This window comes from Babylonia areolata, chromosome 34 (genome assembly GCF_041734735.1).
Source record: "Babylonia areolata isolate BAREFJ2019XMU chromosome 34, ASM4173473v1, whole genome shotgun sequence".
NCBI classification, from domain to species: domain Eukaryota; kingdom Metazoa; phylum Mollusca; class Gastropoda; order Neogastropoda; family Buccinidae; genus Babylonia; species Babylonia areolata.
In genome coordinates, this window is record NC_134909.1 from 22,674,173 (window position 1) to 22,695,004 (window position 20,832).

At 43.7% G+C, this 20,832-nt stretch overlaps 1 protein-coding gene across 1 annotated transcript in view; it reads left to right on the forward strand.

The window, feature by feature from the left end:
- The window catches only part of LOC143277594 (uncharacterized), a 67,293-nt gene that overhangs the window by 26,998 nt on the left and 19,463 nt on the right, over positions 1-20,832 (forward strand). The window contains exons 14-22 of the mRNA XM_076582470.1: positions 1,420-1,620; positions 3,907-4,047; positions 6,625-6,797; positions 8,572-8,805; positions 11,002-11,098; positions 13,520-13,744; positions 15,932-16,039; positions 17,641-17,760; positions 20,284-20,592. Of these exons, the coding sequence (XP_076438585.1) occupies positions 1,420-1,620; positions 3,907-4,047; positions 6,625-6,797; positions 8,572-8,805; positions 11,002-11,098; positions 13,520-13,744; positions 15,932-16,039; positions 17,641-17,760; positions 20,284-20,592 (1,608 nt within the window). The remainder of the gene's footprint in view (positions 1-1,419; positions 1,621-3,906; positions 4,048-6,624; positions 6,798-8,571; positions 8,806-11,001; positions 11,099-13,519; positions 13,745-15,931; positions 16,040-17,640; positions 17,761-20,283; positions 20,593-20,832) is intronic.

The window sequence follows — 20,832 nt, forward strand, 5'->3', positions numbered from 1 at the left end:
CTTGAGAAACTTACCTGATCTGTGTCTGTGGCTGATGATGACTGTGTGTGTGGTGAGTGAGGGGTGTGTGAATTGTGTGAGGGGTGTGTGAATTGTGTGAGGTGAGTGAGGGGTGTGTGAATTGTGTGAGGTGAGTGAGGGGTGTGTGAATTGTGTGTGGTGAGTGAGGGGTGTGTGAATTGTGTGAGGGGTGTGTGAATTGTGTGTGGTGAGTGAGGGGTGTGTGAATTGTGTGAGGGGTGTGTGAATTGTGTGAGGTGAGTGAGGGGTGTGTGAATTGTGTGAGGGGTGTGTGAATTGTGTGAGGTGAGTGAGGGGTGTGTGAAATGTGTGAGGTGAGTGAGGGGTGTGTGAATTGTGTGTGGTGAGTGAGGGGTGTGTGAAATGTGTGTGGTGAGTGAGGGGTGTGTGAATTGTGTGTGGTGAGTGAGGGGTGTGTGAATTGTGTGAATTGTGTGTGGTGAGTGAGGGGTGTGTGAATTGTGTGAGGGGTGTGTGAATTGTGTGAGGTGAGTGAGGGGTGTGTGAATTGTGTGTGGTGAGTGAGGGGTGTGTGAATTGTGTGAGGGGTGTGTGAATTGTGTGAGGTGAGTGAGGGGTGTGTGAAATGTGTGTGGTGAGTGAGGGGTGTGTGAATTGTGTGAGGTGAGTGAGGGGTGTGTGAAGTGTGTGTGGTGAGTGAGGGGTGTGTGAAATGTGTGTGGTGAGTGAGGGGTGTGTGAAATGTGTGTGGTGAGTGAGGGGTGTGTGAATTGTGTGTGGTGAGTGAGGGGTGTGTGAATTGTGTGAGGGGTGTGTGAATTGTGTGAGGTGAGTGAGGGGTGTGTGAATTGTGTGAGGTGAGTGAGGGGTGTGTGAATTGTGTGAGGGGTGTGTGAATTGTGTGAGGTGAGTGAGGGGTGTGTGAATTGTGTGTGGTGAGTGAGGGGTGTGAATTGTGTGAGGGGTGTGTGAATTGTGTTGGGGGAGTGTGCACAGTGCATTGCATTGCATTGCACATCATCATGGGCTGTATGAAAATGATTAATTGGTATTATTTCTGTTAAAATGTCAGTTCGTAACGGTTTTTAAAACTATTGTTTTTGTCTTGTGGTTTGTGTGTGTGTGTGTGTGTGTGTGCGCGTGTGTGTGCGTGTGTGCATGCATGTGTGTGTGTGTGTGCGCTTGGGTATGGGTGTACGCGTGTGTAGATGTGTGTGTAGATGCGTGTGTTCACGTGTGTGGGTGCATGCGCTTCCATATGTGTGTGTGTGCATTTTTGTGTATATATATCTATATCTGTATATATATATGTGTGTGTGTGTGTGTGTGTGTGTGTATTCATGTGTTTGTGTGTGTTAATGTGCGCACATCCATGGGTATGTAAATGCATGCATACATACATACATACATTCATTGACACGTGTACATGCCCATCAGCCCAAGCTGTACGCGGCGGCCCTCCTGACGGCGGCGTGTCTGGGTGACATCAAGCTGACGCTGGCCGACTACCGGACAAGCCACATCACTCTGCCGCCCCCCTCCCTCCACTCCCTCCCCTTCACCATCCAGCCCCCAAAGCCTCGCAGCAAGAGACGCAAGGGGGACGTGGACCTCGCTGCCATGATCAGATTTCTGGGGGTGAGGACCTGTCTTGGTTTTTTTTTGGTTTGTTGACTCACTTGTATAAACAAAGTGAGTCTATGTTTTAACCCGGTGTTCGGTTGTCTGTTTGTGTGTGTGTGTGTCCGTGTGTCTGTGTGTCCGTGGTAAACTTTAACATTGACATTTTCTCTGCAAATACCTTGTCAGTTGACACCAAATTTGGCATAAAAATAGGAAAAATTCAGTTCTTTCCAGTCATCTTGTTTAAAACAATATTGCACCTCTGGGATGGGCACAAAAAAATTAAAAAAAGAAGCCTAATTATATGCAAACTGCATTTACTGTTATATTTATATTTTTTGTATTCTCTAAACTTGGCACTTTGACCTCTTATTCTGACACAACAACAAGAGCAGTCATTATTATCATTTTTTATTCAAACAGGAACTTCTTTTGCTAAGCATGGAATTTTTATTTATTTTGTAAACGTTTTGGTGCAGATAGTAAAACAGGGAAATTACTCTGTAATTAATGCTAGGGGACTTAATTTATCACAAGTGAGTCTTGAAGGCCTTGCCTCTCTTGTTTGTTTGTTTGTTTGTAGCTGGAGGAGGAGGAAGAGTGTGTGTGTGTGTGCGCATGCATGTGTGTGCACACACGGGACCTCGGTTTATCTTCTCATCCGAATGAGTAGCGTCCTGCCCACCATTCAAGGTCTAGTGGAGGGGGAGAAAATGTCGACAGCTGAGCCAAGATTCAAACCAGCACGCTCAGATTCTCTGGCTTCCTAGGCGGACGTGCTAGAGAGAATACTGGGGACTGTGGGATTGGAACCAGTGCCATCGCTTCCTAGGTGGATGCATTACCTCCAGGCCAACACACCAAACATTGATTGTGCTGTGTGATCCTCAAAGCAGGGAACTGTGGCGTGTTTCTTACATGCTAGCTAAGCAAGGTTTACACGAGACACGCTAGAAAGGTATTTTTCCTTTTACCACCTTGCTGCAAGAGTGGCTTGGTTCTCGCGAGTCAAGGCAAGGTAGTTGGCTTCAGAGCAGCTTCGCCGCGAGGTGAGGATCTTCTTCTTCTTCTTCTTCTTCTTCGTTCGTAGGCTGCAACTCCCACGTTCACTCGTATGCACACGAGTGGGCTTTTACGTGTATGACCGTTTTTACCCTGCCATGTAGGCAGCCATACTCCGTTTTCGGGGGTGTGCATGCTGGGTATGTTCTTGTTTCCATAACCCACCGAACGCTGACATGGATTACGGGATCTTTAACGTGTGTATTTGATCTTCTGCTTGCATATACACACGAAGGGGGTTCAGGCACTAGCAGGTCTGCACATATGTTGACCTGGTAGATCATAAAAATCTCCACCCTTCACCCACCAGGCGCTGTCACCATGATTCGAACCCGGGACCCCCAGATTGACAGTCCAACGCTTTAACCACTTGGCTATTGCGCCCGTCGCGAGGTGAGGATGAAATCCACTTCCCACCTTGCATTCGTTTCTTTGTGCACGTACTCCACACCCTCACCACTCTCTCTCTCTCTCACCACCAGCACACAAGCGTGCTCGCGTTTAACCCTTTGAGCCCTGACCACTGCTTTACCGGTGGTAGAGAAAAATGACATAATGCCTAGCCACCGGTTGAGCGGTGCATAAACACTTGTGTCGTGTTTTGCCGTTGGTTGACTTATATTGAAAAGCCAGTCAGAAAAAACCGTAATGTTCTGACGTCAGCGAACGTAGTACCAACATGGCCGCGCCTTTTCACTGTGTTTTGTGCATGTGCTTTGGTTAAAAAAGATCGATTTCAATATAAGTCAACCAATAGCAAAACGCGACACAAGTGTTTACGCACCACTCAACCGGTGGCTAGGCATTATGTCATTTTTCTCTACCACCAGTAAAGCGGTGGTCAGGGCACTCTTTTTATATCTGGCGTGACACATTAACTCACTCAGTACGGCCAGTCCTCTCTTCTCCTCTACACAGACCCCTCGGATGTCCAGTGGGTGTCTGAATGACCCAACCTTTAGCTTCCGTCATCAGAACTGTGGTATTCTTTGTCAACATTCACCTCTTCAGTATAAGAGCCTTCCACTTGCAATATTTTGATGATGGTAATTGGGGTGAAACGCTGTTAACGTTGTCTCTTTCGCCGTTCGTATGGAGAGAGTTAAATACCAATTATTTGCAAATTTTGGCTCAGGAGCTCAGGCAGAAGGGTTAAAATTGCTCAGGAACGCCGGGCTCAAAGGGATAAGGAACAGGTCTCTGATATCACACTGAAGACCGACGTCGTTGTTTGTGCAGGACACGCTGACGACTCAGAGGCTGCGGCTGGTACAGATGGAGGAGGGTGACGATGACGCTACCTGGCAGCGACACCTGGGCGACATGACGGTGTGGGACGACCATGACCACCGTCACTGTCACCGTCACTGGGACGGGCAGGTGGGTGTGACTGGCGGTTTGACGTGATGTGTTGTGTCGTGTTGTGTTGTGTTGCAATGTGTTGTGTCGTGTTATGTTGTGATGTGTTGTGTCGTGATGTGATGTGTTGTGTCGTGATGTGTTGTGTCGTGATGTGTTATGTTGTGATGTGTTGTGTCGTGATGTGTTGTGTCGTGATGTGTTGTGTCGTGATGTGTTGTCTTGATGTGTTGTGTTGTGATGTGTTGCGTAGTGATGTGTTTTGTTGTGATATGTTGTCTTGATGTGTTATGTCGTGATGTGTCGTGATACGTTATATTGTGATGTGTTGTGTCGTGATGTTATGTGTTGTGATGTTTTGTGTCGTGATGTGATGTGTTGTGTCATGACGTTTGTGATGTGATGTGTCATGTTGTGACGTGTCGTGACGTGAAGTGTTGTGTTATGTTGTGACGTGTTGTGTCATGTCGTTGGGTGGTGTGGCGTGTTGGTTTGTGTTGGGTTGTATTTCAGTGTAATGTATTATGTTGCTTTGCATTCTGTTGTCTTGTACTGCACTGTACTGTGTGTGTGTGTGTGTGAACGTTTGCAGTTTGTCACAACTGTGTTTCTAAACAAACAAACAAAAGAGAGAAACATTTGCAATATGTCACAAGTGTGTATCCCTATGAAAAAAAAAGAAGAAAAAAAAAGAAGAAACATTTGCATTGAACCATCCAGTGCAGATCTGTAGACAAGATGAATATCTATTCACTGCCCCTGTGGCTGCGTCAAAGGTGATGACATCTTTAACCTGTCACCTGTGTCAGAGGTGTGTAGCGTCAGTTATGATGACACCTTTAACCTGTAACCTGTGTCACAGGTGTGTAGCGTCAGTTATGATGACATCTTTAACCTGTAACCTGTGTCACAGGTGTGTAGCGTCAGTTATGATGACATCTTTAACCTGTAACCTGTGTCACAGGTGTGTAGCGTCAGTTATGATGACACCTTTATTAACCTGTAATGTGTGTCAGAGGTGTGTAGCCTCAGTTATGATGACACCTTTAACCAGCAACCTGTGTCAGAGGTGTGTAGCGTCAGTTATGATGACATCTTTATTAACCTGTATCTGTGTCAGAGGTGTGTAGCATCAGTTATGATGACACCTTTAACCTGTAACCTGTGTCACAGGTTTGTAACATAAGTTATGACACCTTTAATCTGTAACCAGTGTCACAGGTTTGTAACATAAGTTATGACACCTTTAACCTGTAACCTGTCAGAGGTGTGTAGTGGCAGTTCTGATGACATCTTTAACCTGTCACCTGTGTCAGAGGTGTGTAGCGTCAGTTATGATGACACCTTTAACCTGTAACCTGTGTCACAGGTTTGTAACACAAGTTATGACACTTTTAACCTGTAACCTGTGTCACAGATGTGTGGTGTCAGTTATGATGACACCTTTAACCTGTAACCTTTGCCACGTGTAGCAGGTGTGTAGCGTCAGTTGTTGGACCTTTAATCCCTGACCTGTGTTTGTAACATTGATGAAATGTGTCGTGTATACAATGTGTCATGTATACAATGTGCCATGTATACAAAGGTGTCGTGTATACAAAGGTGTGTTGTAAAGCAGATTTCTGGATAGTATGCTGTATAAGTATCCGGAGGTTATTGGCCGTAGCTACTTTCGTTTTCTCCGCATAGGCGGATAGTAGTTTGCACAGGACAGGAATGTCAGACCCCTGCCGGAGTCTGCACTAGTGGGTAAGTATGTTACTTAAACGTAATTTTAGGAAGAAAATTTTCTATTATTATCATTAACCTGTGTCATGTGTCTTAGGTGTGCAGTGTCAGTGATGACACCTTTGACTTGCAACATGTGCCATGTGTCTTAGGTGTGCAGTGTCAGTGATGACACCTTTGACTTCTAACATGTACCATGTGTCACAGGTGTGCAGTGTCAGTGATGACACGTTTGACTTGTAACATGTGCCATGTGTCACAGGTGTGCAGTGTCAGTGATGACACTTTTGACTTGTAACATGTCCCATGTGTCTTAGGTGTGTAGTGTCAGTGATGACACTTTAGACTTGTAACATGTGCCATGTGTCACAGGTGTACAGTGTCAGTGATGACACCTTTGACTAGCAACATTGTGCCATGTGTCACAGGTGTGCAGTGTCAGTGATGACACCTTTGACTTGTAACATGTGCCATGTGTCTTAGGTGTGCAGTGTCAGTGATGACACCTTTGACTTGTGACCTGTGCCATGTGTCACAGGTGTGCAGTGTCAGTGATGACACCTTTGACTTGCAACATTTGCCTTGTGTCTTAGGTGTGTAGTGTCTGTGATGACACCTTAGACTTGTAACATGTGCCATGTGTCTTAGGTGTGTAGTGTCAGTTATGACACCTTAGACTTGTAACCTGTGCCATGTGTCTTAGGTGTGTAGTGTCAGTGATGACACCTTTGACTTGCAACATGTGCCATGTGTCACAGGTGTGCAGTGTCAGTGATGACACCTTTGACTTGCAACATGTGCCATGTGTCACAGGTGTGTAGTGTCAGTTATGACACCTTTGACTTGTAACCTGTGCCATGTGTCACACAGGTGTGCAGTGTCAGTGACGCCACGTACTGTGTGGCCAAAAGCCACCTGCTGGTGTCGCGGTGCCAGTGGATGCTGCCTGGCCTCATCAGTCGCCGTGGCGATGAGCTGGCAGGGCAGGTGGTGAGCATTCTGTCTCAGCGCTCACCTGGACTCACCACGCAGCATGGGGCAGGGTGAGGAGGTTGTGTTCGTTCTTTAGTTTAGTTTTTAAACCATAAAGGAACATTATTCCCCGAGAATATTATTAAAGAAAAGATACCGAATCCATCAGCTTGCTATACAAGATTAATAACCTCTACTTTATTCCGTATAAAACTTGATGCACTGAAGATAAAGTATAGTAAAAATGTCACATGCATCTGTGGTAAGCAGTTCAGTTTGCATCATTGTTTGTTTCACTGCCAGCAGTTACGTACCTTCTTGCCCAAGTATTTCAAAGAGAATAATAATTCTGCAGATGATTTTTGTAAAGTTACTTCTGATGAGGTTCTTATGGTCGAACTTTCACAGGCATTAGTTCATAGCCCTATTTCTACATTCCTTTAATGCACTTCAGAATTGTGTTAATGGTTTCTGATTATTACCATTATTATTGAATTGTTACTGTTAAATGTAATTGCATGTTAGTTATACATTTTACAGTAGTTTTCTAGTTTACCTTTTCTGTGTCTTCATCCTCCCGCCCACCCACACCCCCACCCACCACCACCACCTTCTCCCCCCATGCCCCCCCCCCCCCCCCCCTTTTTTTTTTGTCTAATATCACTGATAGTGAAAAGGAGGTTGTGTGTGTGTGTGTGCTGGATGGGTGTGTGTGTTGGGGGTCTTGTATATGTATGTGTGTGTGTTTGTGTGTTGTGTTGGGTGTGTGTGTATGTGTGTGTGTGTTTGTGTGTATATGTGTGTTGGGTGTGTGGGTATGTGTGTGTGTGTTCGGTGTGTGTGTGTGGGTGTGTGTGGGTGTGTGTGTGCATGTGTTGGGTGTGTGTGTGTGTTTGTGTGAGTGTGTGTGTGTGTGTGTATGTGTAAGTGTGTATGGTATGTGTGTTTGCTAATGTGTGTGTTTGTATGTATGTGTGTGTGAGCGTTTGTGTGCGTGTGTATGTGCGTGTGTGTGTCTTTGTGTATGTGTGTTAGTGTGTGTGTGTGTTTGTGAGTGTGTGTGAGTGTGTGTGTGTGTCTTTGTGTGTGTGTGAGTGTATAAGTGTGTGTGTGTGTCTTTGTGTGTGTGTGTGTCTTTGTGTGTGTGTGTGTGTGTGTTTGTTAGTGTGTGTCTTTAACGTGCATAGTTTTTTGACTCACTTGTGTAAACAAAGTGAGTCTATATTTTAACCCGGTGTTTGGTTGTCTGTGTGTGTGTGTGTCTCTCTGTCTGTGTGTCCGTGGTAAACTTTAACATTGACATTTTCTCTGCAAATACTTTGTCAGTTGACACCAAATTAGGCAAAAAAATAGGAAAAATTCAGTTCTTTCCAGTCATCTTGTTTAAAACAATATTGCACCTCTGGGATGGGCACAAAAAAATAAAAAATGAAGCCTAATTATATGCAAACTGCATTTACAGTTATATTTATATTTTTTGTATTCTCTTAACTTGGCACTTTGATCTGATATTCTGACCCAACAACAAGAGCAGTCATTATTATCATTTTCTGTTCACACAGGAACTTCTTTTGCTAAGCATGGAAGTTTTATTTAATTTGCAAACGTTTTGGTGCAGATAGTAAAAAAGGGAAATTACTCTGTAATTAATGCTAGGGGACTTAATTCGCTTTAAACTGATCTTTCTCATCTTAAACATTACATTTTGAAATTATACTCGATACATAAAAAGCTTGGATTTTTTTTTTTTTTTAAGTGTATCACACAGGTGAGTCTTGAAGGCCTTGCCTCTCTTGTCTTTTCTTGCCTCATTTGCTTTACACCTGTCTGTCACCTGACCCACAGACGCAGCAGCCTCACCTGCAGAGCCGCAGCCAGGCAGGTGCTGGAGGAGACCTCCCTCATGCAGGTGGGCGCCGACGCCAGAAGGTCGTTCCAGCACCAGGTGCTGTGCCAGGTGTGGCAGCGATTCGCTGCCGGTGACGGTGACTCGGAGTGCTCTCCCCTACCTCCACCCCTCCTCTCCGTGCTTCAGAGAATGGTGGACTGTCGGCTGTCGTGGCATGACGTGGCTGATGGGTGGGTGGTGGTGATGGTGTGTGTGTGTTGGTGTGTGTGTGTTGGTGTGTGTGTGTGTTGGTGTGCATATGTTGTGTGTGTTGGTGTGTGTGTGCCCTCCCCTACCTCCGCCCCTCCTCTCCGTGCTTCAGAGAATGGTGGACTGTCGGCTGTCGTGGCATGACGTGGCTGATGGGTGGGTGGTGGTGATGGTGTGTGTTGGTGTGTATGTGTTGGTGTGTGTGTGTTGGTGGGTGTGTGATGGTGTGTGTGTGTTGGTGTGTGTGTGTGTTGGTGTGTGTGTGATGGTGTGTGTATGTTGGTGTGTGTGTGATGGTATGTGTGTGTTGGTGTGTGTGTGTTGGTGTGTGTGTGTGTGTTGGTGTGTGTGTGTGTTTGTGTGTGTGATGGTGTGTGTGTGTTGGTGTGTGTGTGATGGTGTGTGTGTGTTGGTGTGTGTGTGATGGTGTGTGTGTGTTGGTGTGTGTGTGATGGTGTGTGTGTGATGGTGTGTGTGTTGGTGTGTGTGTTGGTGTGTGTGTGTTGGTGTGTGTGCATATGTTGTGTGTGTTGGTGTGTGTGTGTTGGTGTGTGTGTGCCCTCCCCTACCTCCGCCCCTCCTCTCCGTGCTTCAGAGAATGGTGGACTGTCGGCTGTCGTGGCATGACGTGGCTGATGGGTGGGTGGTGGTGATGGTGTGTGTTGGTGTGTGTGTGTGATGGTGTGTGTGTGTTGGTGTGTCTGTGTTGGTGTGTGTGTGTGTGTTGGTGTATGTGTGTGTTGGTGTGTGTGTGTGATGGTGTGTGTGTGTTGGTGTGTCTGTGTTGGTGTGTGTGTGTGTGTTGGTGTGTGTGTGTGTTGGTGTGTGTGTGTTGGTGTGTGTGTGTGATGGTGTGTGTGTGTTGGTGTGTCTGTGTTGGTGTGTGTGTGTGTGTTGGTGTGTTGGTGTGTGTGTGTGTGTTAATGTGTGTGTGTCTGTGTTGGTGTGTGTGTGTGTGTTGGTGTGTGTGTGTGTTGGTGTGTCTGTGTTGGTGTGTTAGTGTGTGTGTGTGTGTTGGTGTGTGTGTGTGTTGGTGTGTCTGTGTTGGTGTGTTGGTGTATGTGTGTTGGTGTGTGTGTGTGTTGGTGTGTGTGTGTTGGTGTGTTGGTATGTGTGTGTTGGTGTGTGTGTGTTGGTGTGTGTGTGTGTGTTGGTGTTTATGTGTTGGTATGTGTGTGTTGGTGTGTGTATGTGTTGGTATGTGTGTGTTGGTGTGTATGTGTTGGTGTGTGTGTGTTGGTGTGTGTATGTGTTGTGTGTGTGTGTTGGTGTGTTGGTGTATGTGTGTTGGTGTGTGTGTGTGTGTTGGTGTGTGTGTGTTGGTGTGTTGGTGTTTATGTGTTGGTATGTGTGTGTTGGTGTGTGTGTGTGTGTTGGTGTTTATGTGTTGGTATGTGTGTGTTGGTGTGTGTATGTGTGTTGATGTGTGTGTGTTGGTGTGTATGTGTTGGTGTGTGTCTGTGTTGGTGTGTGTGTTGGTGTGTGTGTGTTGGTGTGTTTGTGTTGGTGTGTGTGTGTTGGTGTGTATGTATTGGTGTGTGTATGTGTTGGTGTGTGTCTGTGTTGGTGTGTACGTAATGGTGTGTATGTGTTGGTGTGTGTATGTTGGTGTGTGTCTGTGTTGGTGTGTGTCTGTGTTGGTGTGTATATGTTGTTGTGTGTGTGTGTTGTGTGTGTGTGTTGGTGTGTGTCTGTGTTGGTGTGTGTCTGTGTTGGTGTGTGTGTGTTGTGTGTGTGTTGGTGTGTGTGTGTTATGTGTGTGTCGAGCCCTAGACACAGTGGATATGAATTCACTGCCTTCCTGTGCTGAGCCCTTGACACAGTGGACATGAATTCACTGCCTTCCTGTGTCGAGCCCTAGACACTGGATATGAATTCACTGCCTTCCTGTGCCGAGAGCTAGATACATTGGATATGAATTCACTGCCTTCCTGTGCCGAGTGCTAGACACAGTGGATATGAATTCACTGCTATGAATTCACTGCCTTCCTGTGCCGAGTGCTAGACACAGTGGATTTGAATTCACTGCCCTAATGGCCTTGAAAGGCTGTCGAACTTTTAACATGTTAACATATCTCTGCATTAGAAAATCTTTTTATTGTGAAAAAGTTGAATAGAAAAATCGATATTTTTTTCAGAGTCAGAGTGTGGTTCATACAGACGTGCTGTGCTTTCAGAGAGGTGAGGTCACTGATGACGTCTGTCGAGGAACTGCTGCTGACCCCTGACCTTCCGACCTTCGTCCTGTCAGACTCGCAGCTCTCTCTCCTCCAGGTGACGCCACTGTCTTTCTGACTGGGGGATGCGACCTTCGTCTGTCACAACAGTTACAGGATTTCATGGGTGGGGGTGTGATAGATGTGTCCAACTATGACCATCAGAACAGCAGATGAGGCAACTGCTGTCCCGACTATCTGGGCCAGAATTTGATTATAGTGGAGAGTGTCTTGCCCCAAGTTACACCCCCACTCTCTCGGCCAAGAGGGTTTTAGGACAGTCGGCGTTGGGATGGTTCTCAAATACCAACTAGCCCCCAAGGCTGCAGCACTAAGAGCCAGTACAGTCTTGCTTTTTTTAGTTTGGGAGTCATAGTCCTTCACAAGAGACTAAGCTGTAAATGACTTCCCACTGCAATGGAGAGACCATTGATCATACAGCTCTCACTTTGCTGTTGCCCACCTGTAAGCTTATGGGTGGGAGTATTTCGGTATTATATGCATTTCCACATTGGCATTTTAGGCAATTTTGAAAAAAAAGTTTTCATTTTCCTGTATTTTACTTTGCTTTGGTATTAAGACATGCAGTTTCCTGAACCCCAGCCACAAACTTTTCATTGTCGGGAGAATTCAGTCACTATGGTGTTAGGCAGAATTGTGGATTGTGGATTTCATCTGGCAGTTGTAATGCTTTTATGATCCTTGCGACTATTATTATGATGATTATCATTATTGTTATTATTATTTTTGATACTTACAAGTTACATAGCACCTGTGCTCGGTAAGAGACCCAACTCTAAACACTTTGCGAACATGGAAGTCATTTTCACAACAGGCTGTCTTTCTGAGTAGAGTATCAGTATTAGTATCAGTATCAGTAGTTCAAGGAGGCGTCACTGCCTTCGGTCAAAATCCATATACGCTACACCACATCTGCCAAGCAGATGCCTGACCAGCAGCGTAACCCAACGCGCGTTTGTGAGTAGAGCTGACTGATAGCTTCCTTTTGGTGCTTATCATTCGTTTCCTGTGTCAGCCATGCTTTATTAACTCACTCAGTACGGCCAGTCCTCTCTTCTCCTCTACACAGACCCCTCGGATGTCCAGTGGGTGTCTGAATGACCCAACCTTTAGCTTCCGTCGTCAGAATTGTGGTATTCTTTGTCAACATTCACGTCTTCAGTATTAAGAGTCTTCCGCTTGCAATATTTTGATGATGGTAATTGGGATGAAACGCTGTTAACGTCGTCTCTTTCGCCGTTCGTATGGAAAGAGTTAATCACGTGCACGCACACACATGCACACACATGTATATTAGAGCAGATATTTTTTCTTCAGAATTTTGCCAGCGGCCAAACAACCTTTTATGTTGTGGTAGTTCTTGCCATACCTGTCAGTGCAAGCACTCAAAGCTTAGAATTTACAGTCACCTTGTAACAGATTACAAAACAGAAACTTTTTATTTAAAAAAAAATTTTTTAGGAGAAATCAGTGGATACCTAAAAGTTCTGCAAATGAGCATTCACTCTCACCCTCTCACTCTCTCTGTGTGTCTCCTTTACTCACTCAATCCCCTCCCTCTCCACAAGCTGTACACCTAAGTACAATAATATGTATGAGCACACTGAATACTACCCTCAGGATAACAGAAACATCTTTTGTGTATCTCAGATGCCAGACACAGACCAGCTTTAAGAAAATTCGGGATAAGTGCACAAAACAGCACATGAATGAAAACTGAAAAAGGTTGATACTAAAATATTCCACAAGAAGACAGATTATGTAGCAGTTGTGAATTATTGGAAGCCATAATCCATGTGCTTGATGATTTTGTCTAAATGAACACCATGAAAGAACAAATTTTAAAGGATATTCAAGAATCTTTTAGCAAAGGTAATATTCCCAGTCCATTGATGCATGTAACAATGTTTAGGCAAGATTGTGAAAATTATATGTTTGAATGCTGAACCGTCCTACAATGTTAACTGTTGGATCATTTATTCACGTGTCTTTTTTTTTTTCTTCTTCTTCTTCTGCGTTCACTCGTATCCACATGAGTGGGCTTTTACGTGTATGTCCATTTTTACCCTGCCAGGTAGGCAGCCATACTCCGTTTTCGGGGGTGTGCATGCTGGGTATGTTGTTGTTTCCGTAACCCACTGAACGTTGACATGGATTACAGGATCTTTAACGTGCGTATTTGATCTTCTGCTTGCATATGCACACGAAGGGGGTTCAGGCACTAGCAGGTCTGCACATATGTTGACCTGGGAGATCGTAAAAATCTCCACCCTTTACCCACCAGGCGCCGTCACCGTGATTCGAACCCGGGACCCTCAGATTGACAGTCCAGCGCTTTAACCACTTGGCTATTGCGCCCGTCACATGTCTTTTAAACCTGAAGGTTTTGTCACAACAAGATTTATTTTTTTCTGTTCTGTTCCGCCCATGTCAGTCTCTCCCCATCCGGGTGTTGCAGGTGCTTGAGGAGCTACCACTGACCCTGCTCCCCCCCGGCTCCCGCCTGCTGTGCACCGTGGCCCTGCTGGTGGTGCTGGTCCATTTGGGCGGGGCGGGGGTGTCAGGGTGGGGGGAGGTGTGCGGCCAACTGAGGGGACTGCTGGAGGCCAGTGTGGGCACCTCCCTGTTCCTGTGTGTGAGGCCCGGAGTGGTGCTGTCAGCCCTGTGGGGTCTGGCTGTCAGGGTGAGCGGAGGGAGGGAGGGGGGTTGTGGAGGGAGGGGGGGGTGTGTGTGTCAGGGTTAGTGGAGTGAGGGGGGTTGTTGTGGAGGGAGGAGGGGGTTGTGGAGGGAGGGGGGGTTGTGGAGGGAGTGGTGCTGTCGGCCCTGTGGGGTCTGGCTGTCAGGGTGAACGGAGGGAGGGGGGGTGTTGTGGAGGGAGGGAGGGGGGTTGTGGAGGGAGGGGGGGTTGTGGAGGGAGGGAGGGGGGGTTGTGTGTGTCAGGGTGAGTGGAGGGAGGGGGGTTGTGGAGGGAGGGAGGGGGGGTTGTGTGTGTCAGGGTGAGTGGAGGGGGGATTGTGGAGGGGGGGGGGGGGGGTTGTGGAGGGAGGGGGGTTGTGTGTGTCAGGGTGAGTGGAGGGAGGGGGGTTGTGGAGGGAGGGAGGGGGGGTTGTGGTTGGGAGGGTGAGTGGGTATGTCAATGAATAGATAAGTCGATTAAAAAATTAATTTAAAAAAAGAGAGGGAGATGTATATATATATATATATATATATATATATATGTATGTATACGTATACATATATATGAAATAAGGTAAATAGATAAATCAATAAGATAAATAGATAGATTTGAGAAATAACTAACTAAAGAAAATGAATAACTAACTAAAGAAAATGAAAAACCTGCCAGATAAAATGAATAAATAACTAACTAATTGACTGACTGACTAATCAACAAAATAGATAAATAAATATATATGTAAATGAAATAATGAATAAAGAAATAAATGAATTGATAAATAAATAAATGAGACAAATGAATAAATAAATAAATTCAAAACAAAGACAAAACATTACTTTCAGACTGCATCAACTTCTGTTCCAAATAATTTCGATTAAAATTTTTTTTTTTTTTTTTTTTTTTTTTTAACATTTCTTTTTATTGCAGTGTTTCATTTATAATGACAAAATTACTTTGAGAGTGAAGTGACAAAGAATTCCATTCCATTCAGAATGATTTTAAACTCAAAGGCTTCACTGATTTTCATGTTGTGTTTAACACAAAATGGTGACATTATTTTCAGAATGCAGTGACCATGAAATCCACTCTGACTCAGTACTTTTCATAGTTTTTCATTTCTTTTTCATGTGGTGATCCATTAAACGTGAATTTTTTTTTTTTTTCAGAGAGTGCTCTTCCAAATATTTTCAAATCTTTGGGTTTTTTTTCATTTATTTTTATATGGTATTGAATAAAATGTGATGGTTTGGTGGGTCGGGGTTTTTTAAAATTAATTTTTATTTTATATATTATTTTTTTATGGTGTGGTGCAGAGAACTCATTTCTGAATCATTTTTTGAATGACAATTTTTGTTTCAATTGTAACGATATATCAAAATATGCTTGGGTTTTTTTTGGGTTTTTTTTTTCCCCATGTGCAGTTCTAGAGAACTTTATTCCTACATATCTTTCTGACCTTATCAGTGTTTACACTCCTGCAAGAAATCTCTGCTCTTCCTGTGACTGTTACCTTTTGAAACTTCCTTGTGTCAATACAAGAAGCTATGGTGAACGTTCTTTCTTCTTTGCTGCTCCTCACATCTGGAACAACCTTCCTCATCTGTGCATCTGATTCTGTTTCTGCTTTTCGCTCATCACTAAAACCTCATCTTTTTAAAAACCTTCCTATAAGCACTCTCAGCTTCCTTGTTCTCCAACACCACCCATGTCAGCTCACTTTGGGTGTATGTGGAGTGGGAGGGGGAGAGTGGGAGTGGGCGATGAGGGGGGAGGGGTTTTTGAGAAAGAATGGTCATGAATGGTTTATGTAATTTGTAATGTTTTTCTTTCATGTAAAGCGCCCTGAGCTTTTTGAGAGAAAGGGCGCTATATAAATGTACATTATTATTATTATTATTATTGTTTTACATTTCTTTTGATGCAGTTATGAACAGAAAATAAAATGATGACATCACTTTCAGACTGCAGGGACAGTAAACTCCATTCCGAATCATTTCTTGAATATATTTTACATTTCTTTTATTGCAGTGATTTACTAAAAATAAAACGATGACATAACTTTTCAGAGTACAGGGACAGATAACTCCATTCGAAATCTTTTTTCTTTCTTTTTTTTTTTTTTAAATCATATTTTACATTTCTTTTGATGCAGTGATCAATCACAAAAATATAAAACGATGACATCACTTTCAGAGTGCGGCGACAGAAAATTGCAGTCTGGGAAGGGTGGTGAAGAAAGCCGTTGCCATGGTGATCGGGGATTTCCACAGTGTCCTGCATCTGGAGACGTTCATCGTCGAGGTCAGTGGTTCTGTTTGTGTGTGTGTGTGTTGTTTTGTGTGTGTGTGTGTGTGTTGTGTTTGTGTGTGTGTTGTGTTGTTTTGTTTGTGTTGTGTTTGTGTGTGTTGTGTTGTTTTGTGTTGTGTTGTGTTGTTTTGTGTGTGTGTGTGATGTGTTGTGTTGTGTTGTTTTGTGTGTGTGTGTGTTGTGTGTGTGTGTGTGTTGTTTTGTGGTATGTGTGTTGTGTTGTGTGTGTGATGTTTGGTGTCGTGTTGTGTTGTTTTGTGTGTGTATATGTGTGTGTGTGTGTGTTTGTCTGTGTCTGTGTGTGGTGTTGTGTTCTGTTGTGTGTGTGTGTCTCTGTGTGTGTGTATGTATGTGGTGTGGTGTTCTGTTGTGTTCTGTTGTGTGTGTGTGTCTGTGAGTGTGTGTGTGTGTGTGTGTGTGTGTGTGTGTGTGTGTTAGTAAACATTTGTGTGTAGCATCTGCACACTGTCATGTGTGTGTGTGTGTGTTTATTTTGTTGTATATGTCATGCATGTATGAGTTCATGTGTGTGAATGAGAATGTGTGTGCGTGTTTTACTCTGTGTTTGTGTGTGCGTGGGTGTGTGTGTGTGCGCACGCGCGCGTGTGTGTGTGTTTGTATGTGCTTGATTCTTTTCAAAGATATACATGTCCATTCATCTCTATATCTCTCTCAATCTCTTTCTTGAGATATATATGATATATTGATTATTATGATGTATTGATTATCATATATATATCATCATAGTTCATCGCAAAAAATATATCGATTATCATATGATAATGTAGTGCATTGAAAACAGCAAGCAGTGTATCTCACTCGATATGTCTGTGTTTCCTTACCACCTCAGTGCTGCAGCCTTGTGGGATGGTTGGCCTTTGGGAACCATTCCAGCACCGACTGTCCTAAAACCCTCTTGGCCGAGAGAGTGGGGATGTAACTTGGGCAAGACACTCTGCACTATAATCAAATTGTAGCCCATATAGTCAGGACAGCATTTACCTCCTCTGCTCTGTTCATGTGGGGATGTAACCTGGGCAAGACACTCTCCACTGTAATCGAATTCTAGCCCAGATAGTCAGGACAGCAGTTGCCTCCTCTGCTCGACGGGCGCAATAGCCAAGTGGTTAAGCGTTGGAGTTTCAATCTGAGGGTCCCGGGTTCGAATCTCGGTAACTGCGCCTGGTGGGTAAAGGGTGGAGATTTTTCTGATCTCCTGGGTCAACATATGTGCAGACCTGCTGGTGCCTGAACCCCCTTCGTGTGTATATGCAAGCAGAAGATCAAATACGCACGTTAAAGATCCTGTAATCCATGTCAGCATTCGGTGGGTTATGGAAACAAGAACATACCCAGCATGCACACTCCCGAAAACGGAGTATGGCTGCCTACATGGCGGAGTAAAAACGGTCATACACGTAAAAGCCTACTCGTGTACATACGAGTGAACGTGGGAGTTGCAGCCCACGAACGCAGAAGAAGGAGAAGGAGAAGAAGAAGAAGCCTCCTCTGCTGTTGTGATGGTCATTGTCGGACACGACTGACTAACATACAACACCAGTAACCCTGACAGTGTGTGTGACCGGTGTTCACAGCTGGACGCAGGGCTGAAGAAGATGAGGCGAGCGATGACCAAGGCGACGACGAACCTCGACACGGATGACCACAGGATCCTGTTGACCCTCACACACTGCGTCCTCACGGAGTGCCGCAAGGTGATGGTCGTTATGATGATGATAGTAATTTTTTTTTTTTTTTTTTTTTTTTTTTTTTTTTTGCGCATAGAGTTGACTTCATCAAGATTTTGCGCCGTATAAATATCATTATTAGTAGTAGTAGTATTTTTGACTCCCTTGTGTAAACAAAGTGAGTCTATGTTTTAACCTGGTGTTCGGTTGTCTGTGTGTGTGTGTGTCTGTGTCCGTGCTAAACTTTAACATTGACATTTTCTCTGCAAATACTTTGTCAGTTGACACCAAATTAGGCATGAAAATAGGAAAAATTCCGTTCTTTCCAGTCATCTTGTTTAAAACAATATTGCACCTCTGGGATGGGCACAAAAATATAAACAAGAGAGGCAAGGCCTTCAAGACTCACTTGTGATACACTTAAAAAAACAACAAGAGGCAAGGCCTTCAAGACTCACTTGTGATACACTTAAAAAAAATCCAAGCTTTTTTATGTACTGAGTATAATTTCAAAATGTAATGTTTATAAGATGAGAAAGATCAGTTTAAAGCAAATTAAGTCCCCTAGCATTAATTACAGAGTAATTTCCCTTTTTTACTATCTGCACCAAAACATTTGCAAAATAAATATTACTTCCATGCTTAGCAAAAGAAGTTCCTGTTTGAACAAAAAATGATAATAATGACTGCTCTTGTTGTTGTGTCAGAATATCAGATCAAAGTGCCAAGTTTAGAGAATACAAAAAATATAAATATAACAGTAAATGCAGTTTGCATATAATTAGGCTTCATTTTTTATTTTTTTGTGCCCATCCCAGAGGTGCAATATTGTTTTAAACAAGATGACTGGAAAGAACGGAATTTTTCCTATTTCTATGCCTAATTTGGTGTCAACTGACAAAGTATTTGCAGAGAAAATGTCAATGTTAAAGTTTACCATGGACACACAGACACACACACACACACACACACACAGACAACCAAACACCGGGTTAAAACATAGACTCACTTTGTTTACACAAGTGAGTCAAAAAGGGTGGCACTCTCAGTGTAGTGACGCACTTTCCCTGGGGAGAGCAGCCCAAATTTCACACAGAGCAATCTGTTGTGACAAAAAAGAGTTATACAATACAATAATGCAATGCAATGCAATACATCACAACACAACACAACACAACACAACACAATAATACAGTACAGTACAACAATGCAGTACAACTCAATACAGCACACAACAATACATCACAACACAACACAACACAACACAACACAATAATACAGACAGTACAACGATGCAGTACAATACATCACAACACAATACAATACAATACAATAGAATGCAGTACAATACATCACAACACAATACAATACAATACAATGCAGTACAATGCAATACAGTACATCACAACACAATACAATACAGAACAATACAATGCAGTACAATGCAATACAGTACAGTACAATACAATACAATGCATCACAACACAATACAATACAATGCAATGCAACACAATACATCACAATACAACAATACAATACAGTACAATACAATGCAGTACAATGCAATACAGTACAATGCAATACAGTACAATACAATACAATACATCACAACACAATACAATGCAATACATCACAACACAATACATCACAACACAATACAGTACAATACAATACAGTACAATACAATACAATACATCACAACACAATACATCACAACACAATACAATACAGCACAACACAATACAGTACAATACAATACAATACAATGCAGTACAATACATCACAACACAACAATACAATACAGTACAATACAATACAATACATCACAACACAATACATCACAACACAATACAATACAGCACAACACAATACAGTACAATACAATACAATGCAATGCAACACAATACATCACAATACAACAATACAATACAGTACAATACGATGCAATACATCACAACACAACACAATAATATAATACAATACAATGCAACACAGCAACACAACACAGCACAACACAACACAACACAACACAGCACAACGACACAACACAATACAATACAATACAATACAATACAATACAATACAGTACAGTACGATACAATACAATACAATGCACCACAACACAGCACAATAATACAACATAATACAATACAGTACTGTGCAATACGATACAATACAATGCAACACAACACCGCACAACACAACACAACACAACACAATAATACAACATAATACAATACAATACAGTACAGTACAGTACAGTACAGTACAGTACAATACAACTCAACAAAACACAATAATACAATACAACACAACACAACACAATAATACAACATAATACAATACAATACAGTACAGTACAGTACAGTACAGTACAGTACAGTACAATACATCACAACACAACTCAACACAACACAATAATACAATACAACACAACACAACACAATAATACAGCATAATACAATACAATACAGTACAACACAGTCCAGTACAATACAATACGATACAATACAAATCACTCACTTTCTCCACACCACACTCTCTCCCCAGCACCTCAAGAAGGGCCACTTCAGACAGGACGTCCTCGCAGCCTGCCAGCAACATTTCGGTAAACTAGCGACGGCCGTGGAGGAAGTGGTCGACGCCTGGGACCAACAGCAACAGCAGCGCCACCTTCAGACCTCGCTGCCCCTGCCGCCAGCCTTGCTGCAGTGCTTCGGCGCCGTCGCTGCGCAGCGCTGCGTGGACGTGGGGGGGCAGGGAGGGAGTGGTGAGCCGATGACGCAGAAACAGCTGAAGAGGATCCAGTGTGTTCTGAGTGGGCTGGTGGGTGTGGCGTTGGAGGAGGCGTCAGAAATGGTGGGTGGTGGTGGTGGTGGAAAGCAGGTGTGTGTGTGTGCGTGTAGTGTGTGGCTGTGTTTGTGTGTGTGTATGTTTGTGTGTACTCTGTGTATGTGTGCATGTGTGTGTGTGTGTGTGTGCTCTTGTGTGTGTGTGTGTGTGTGTAGTGTGTGGTTGTGTTTGTGCGTGTGTATGTTTGTGTGTACTCTGTGTGTGTGTGTGCATGTGTGTGTGTGTGTGTGTGTGTGTGTAGTGTGT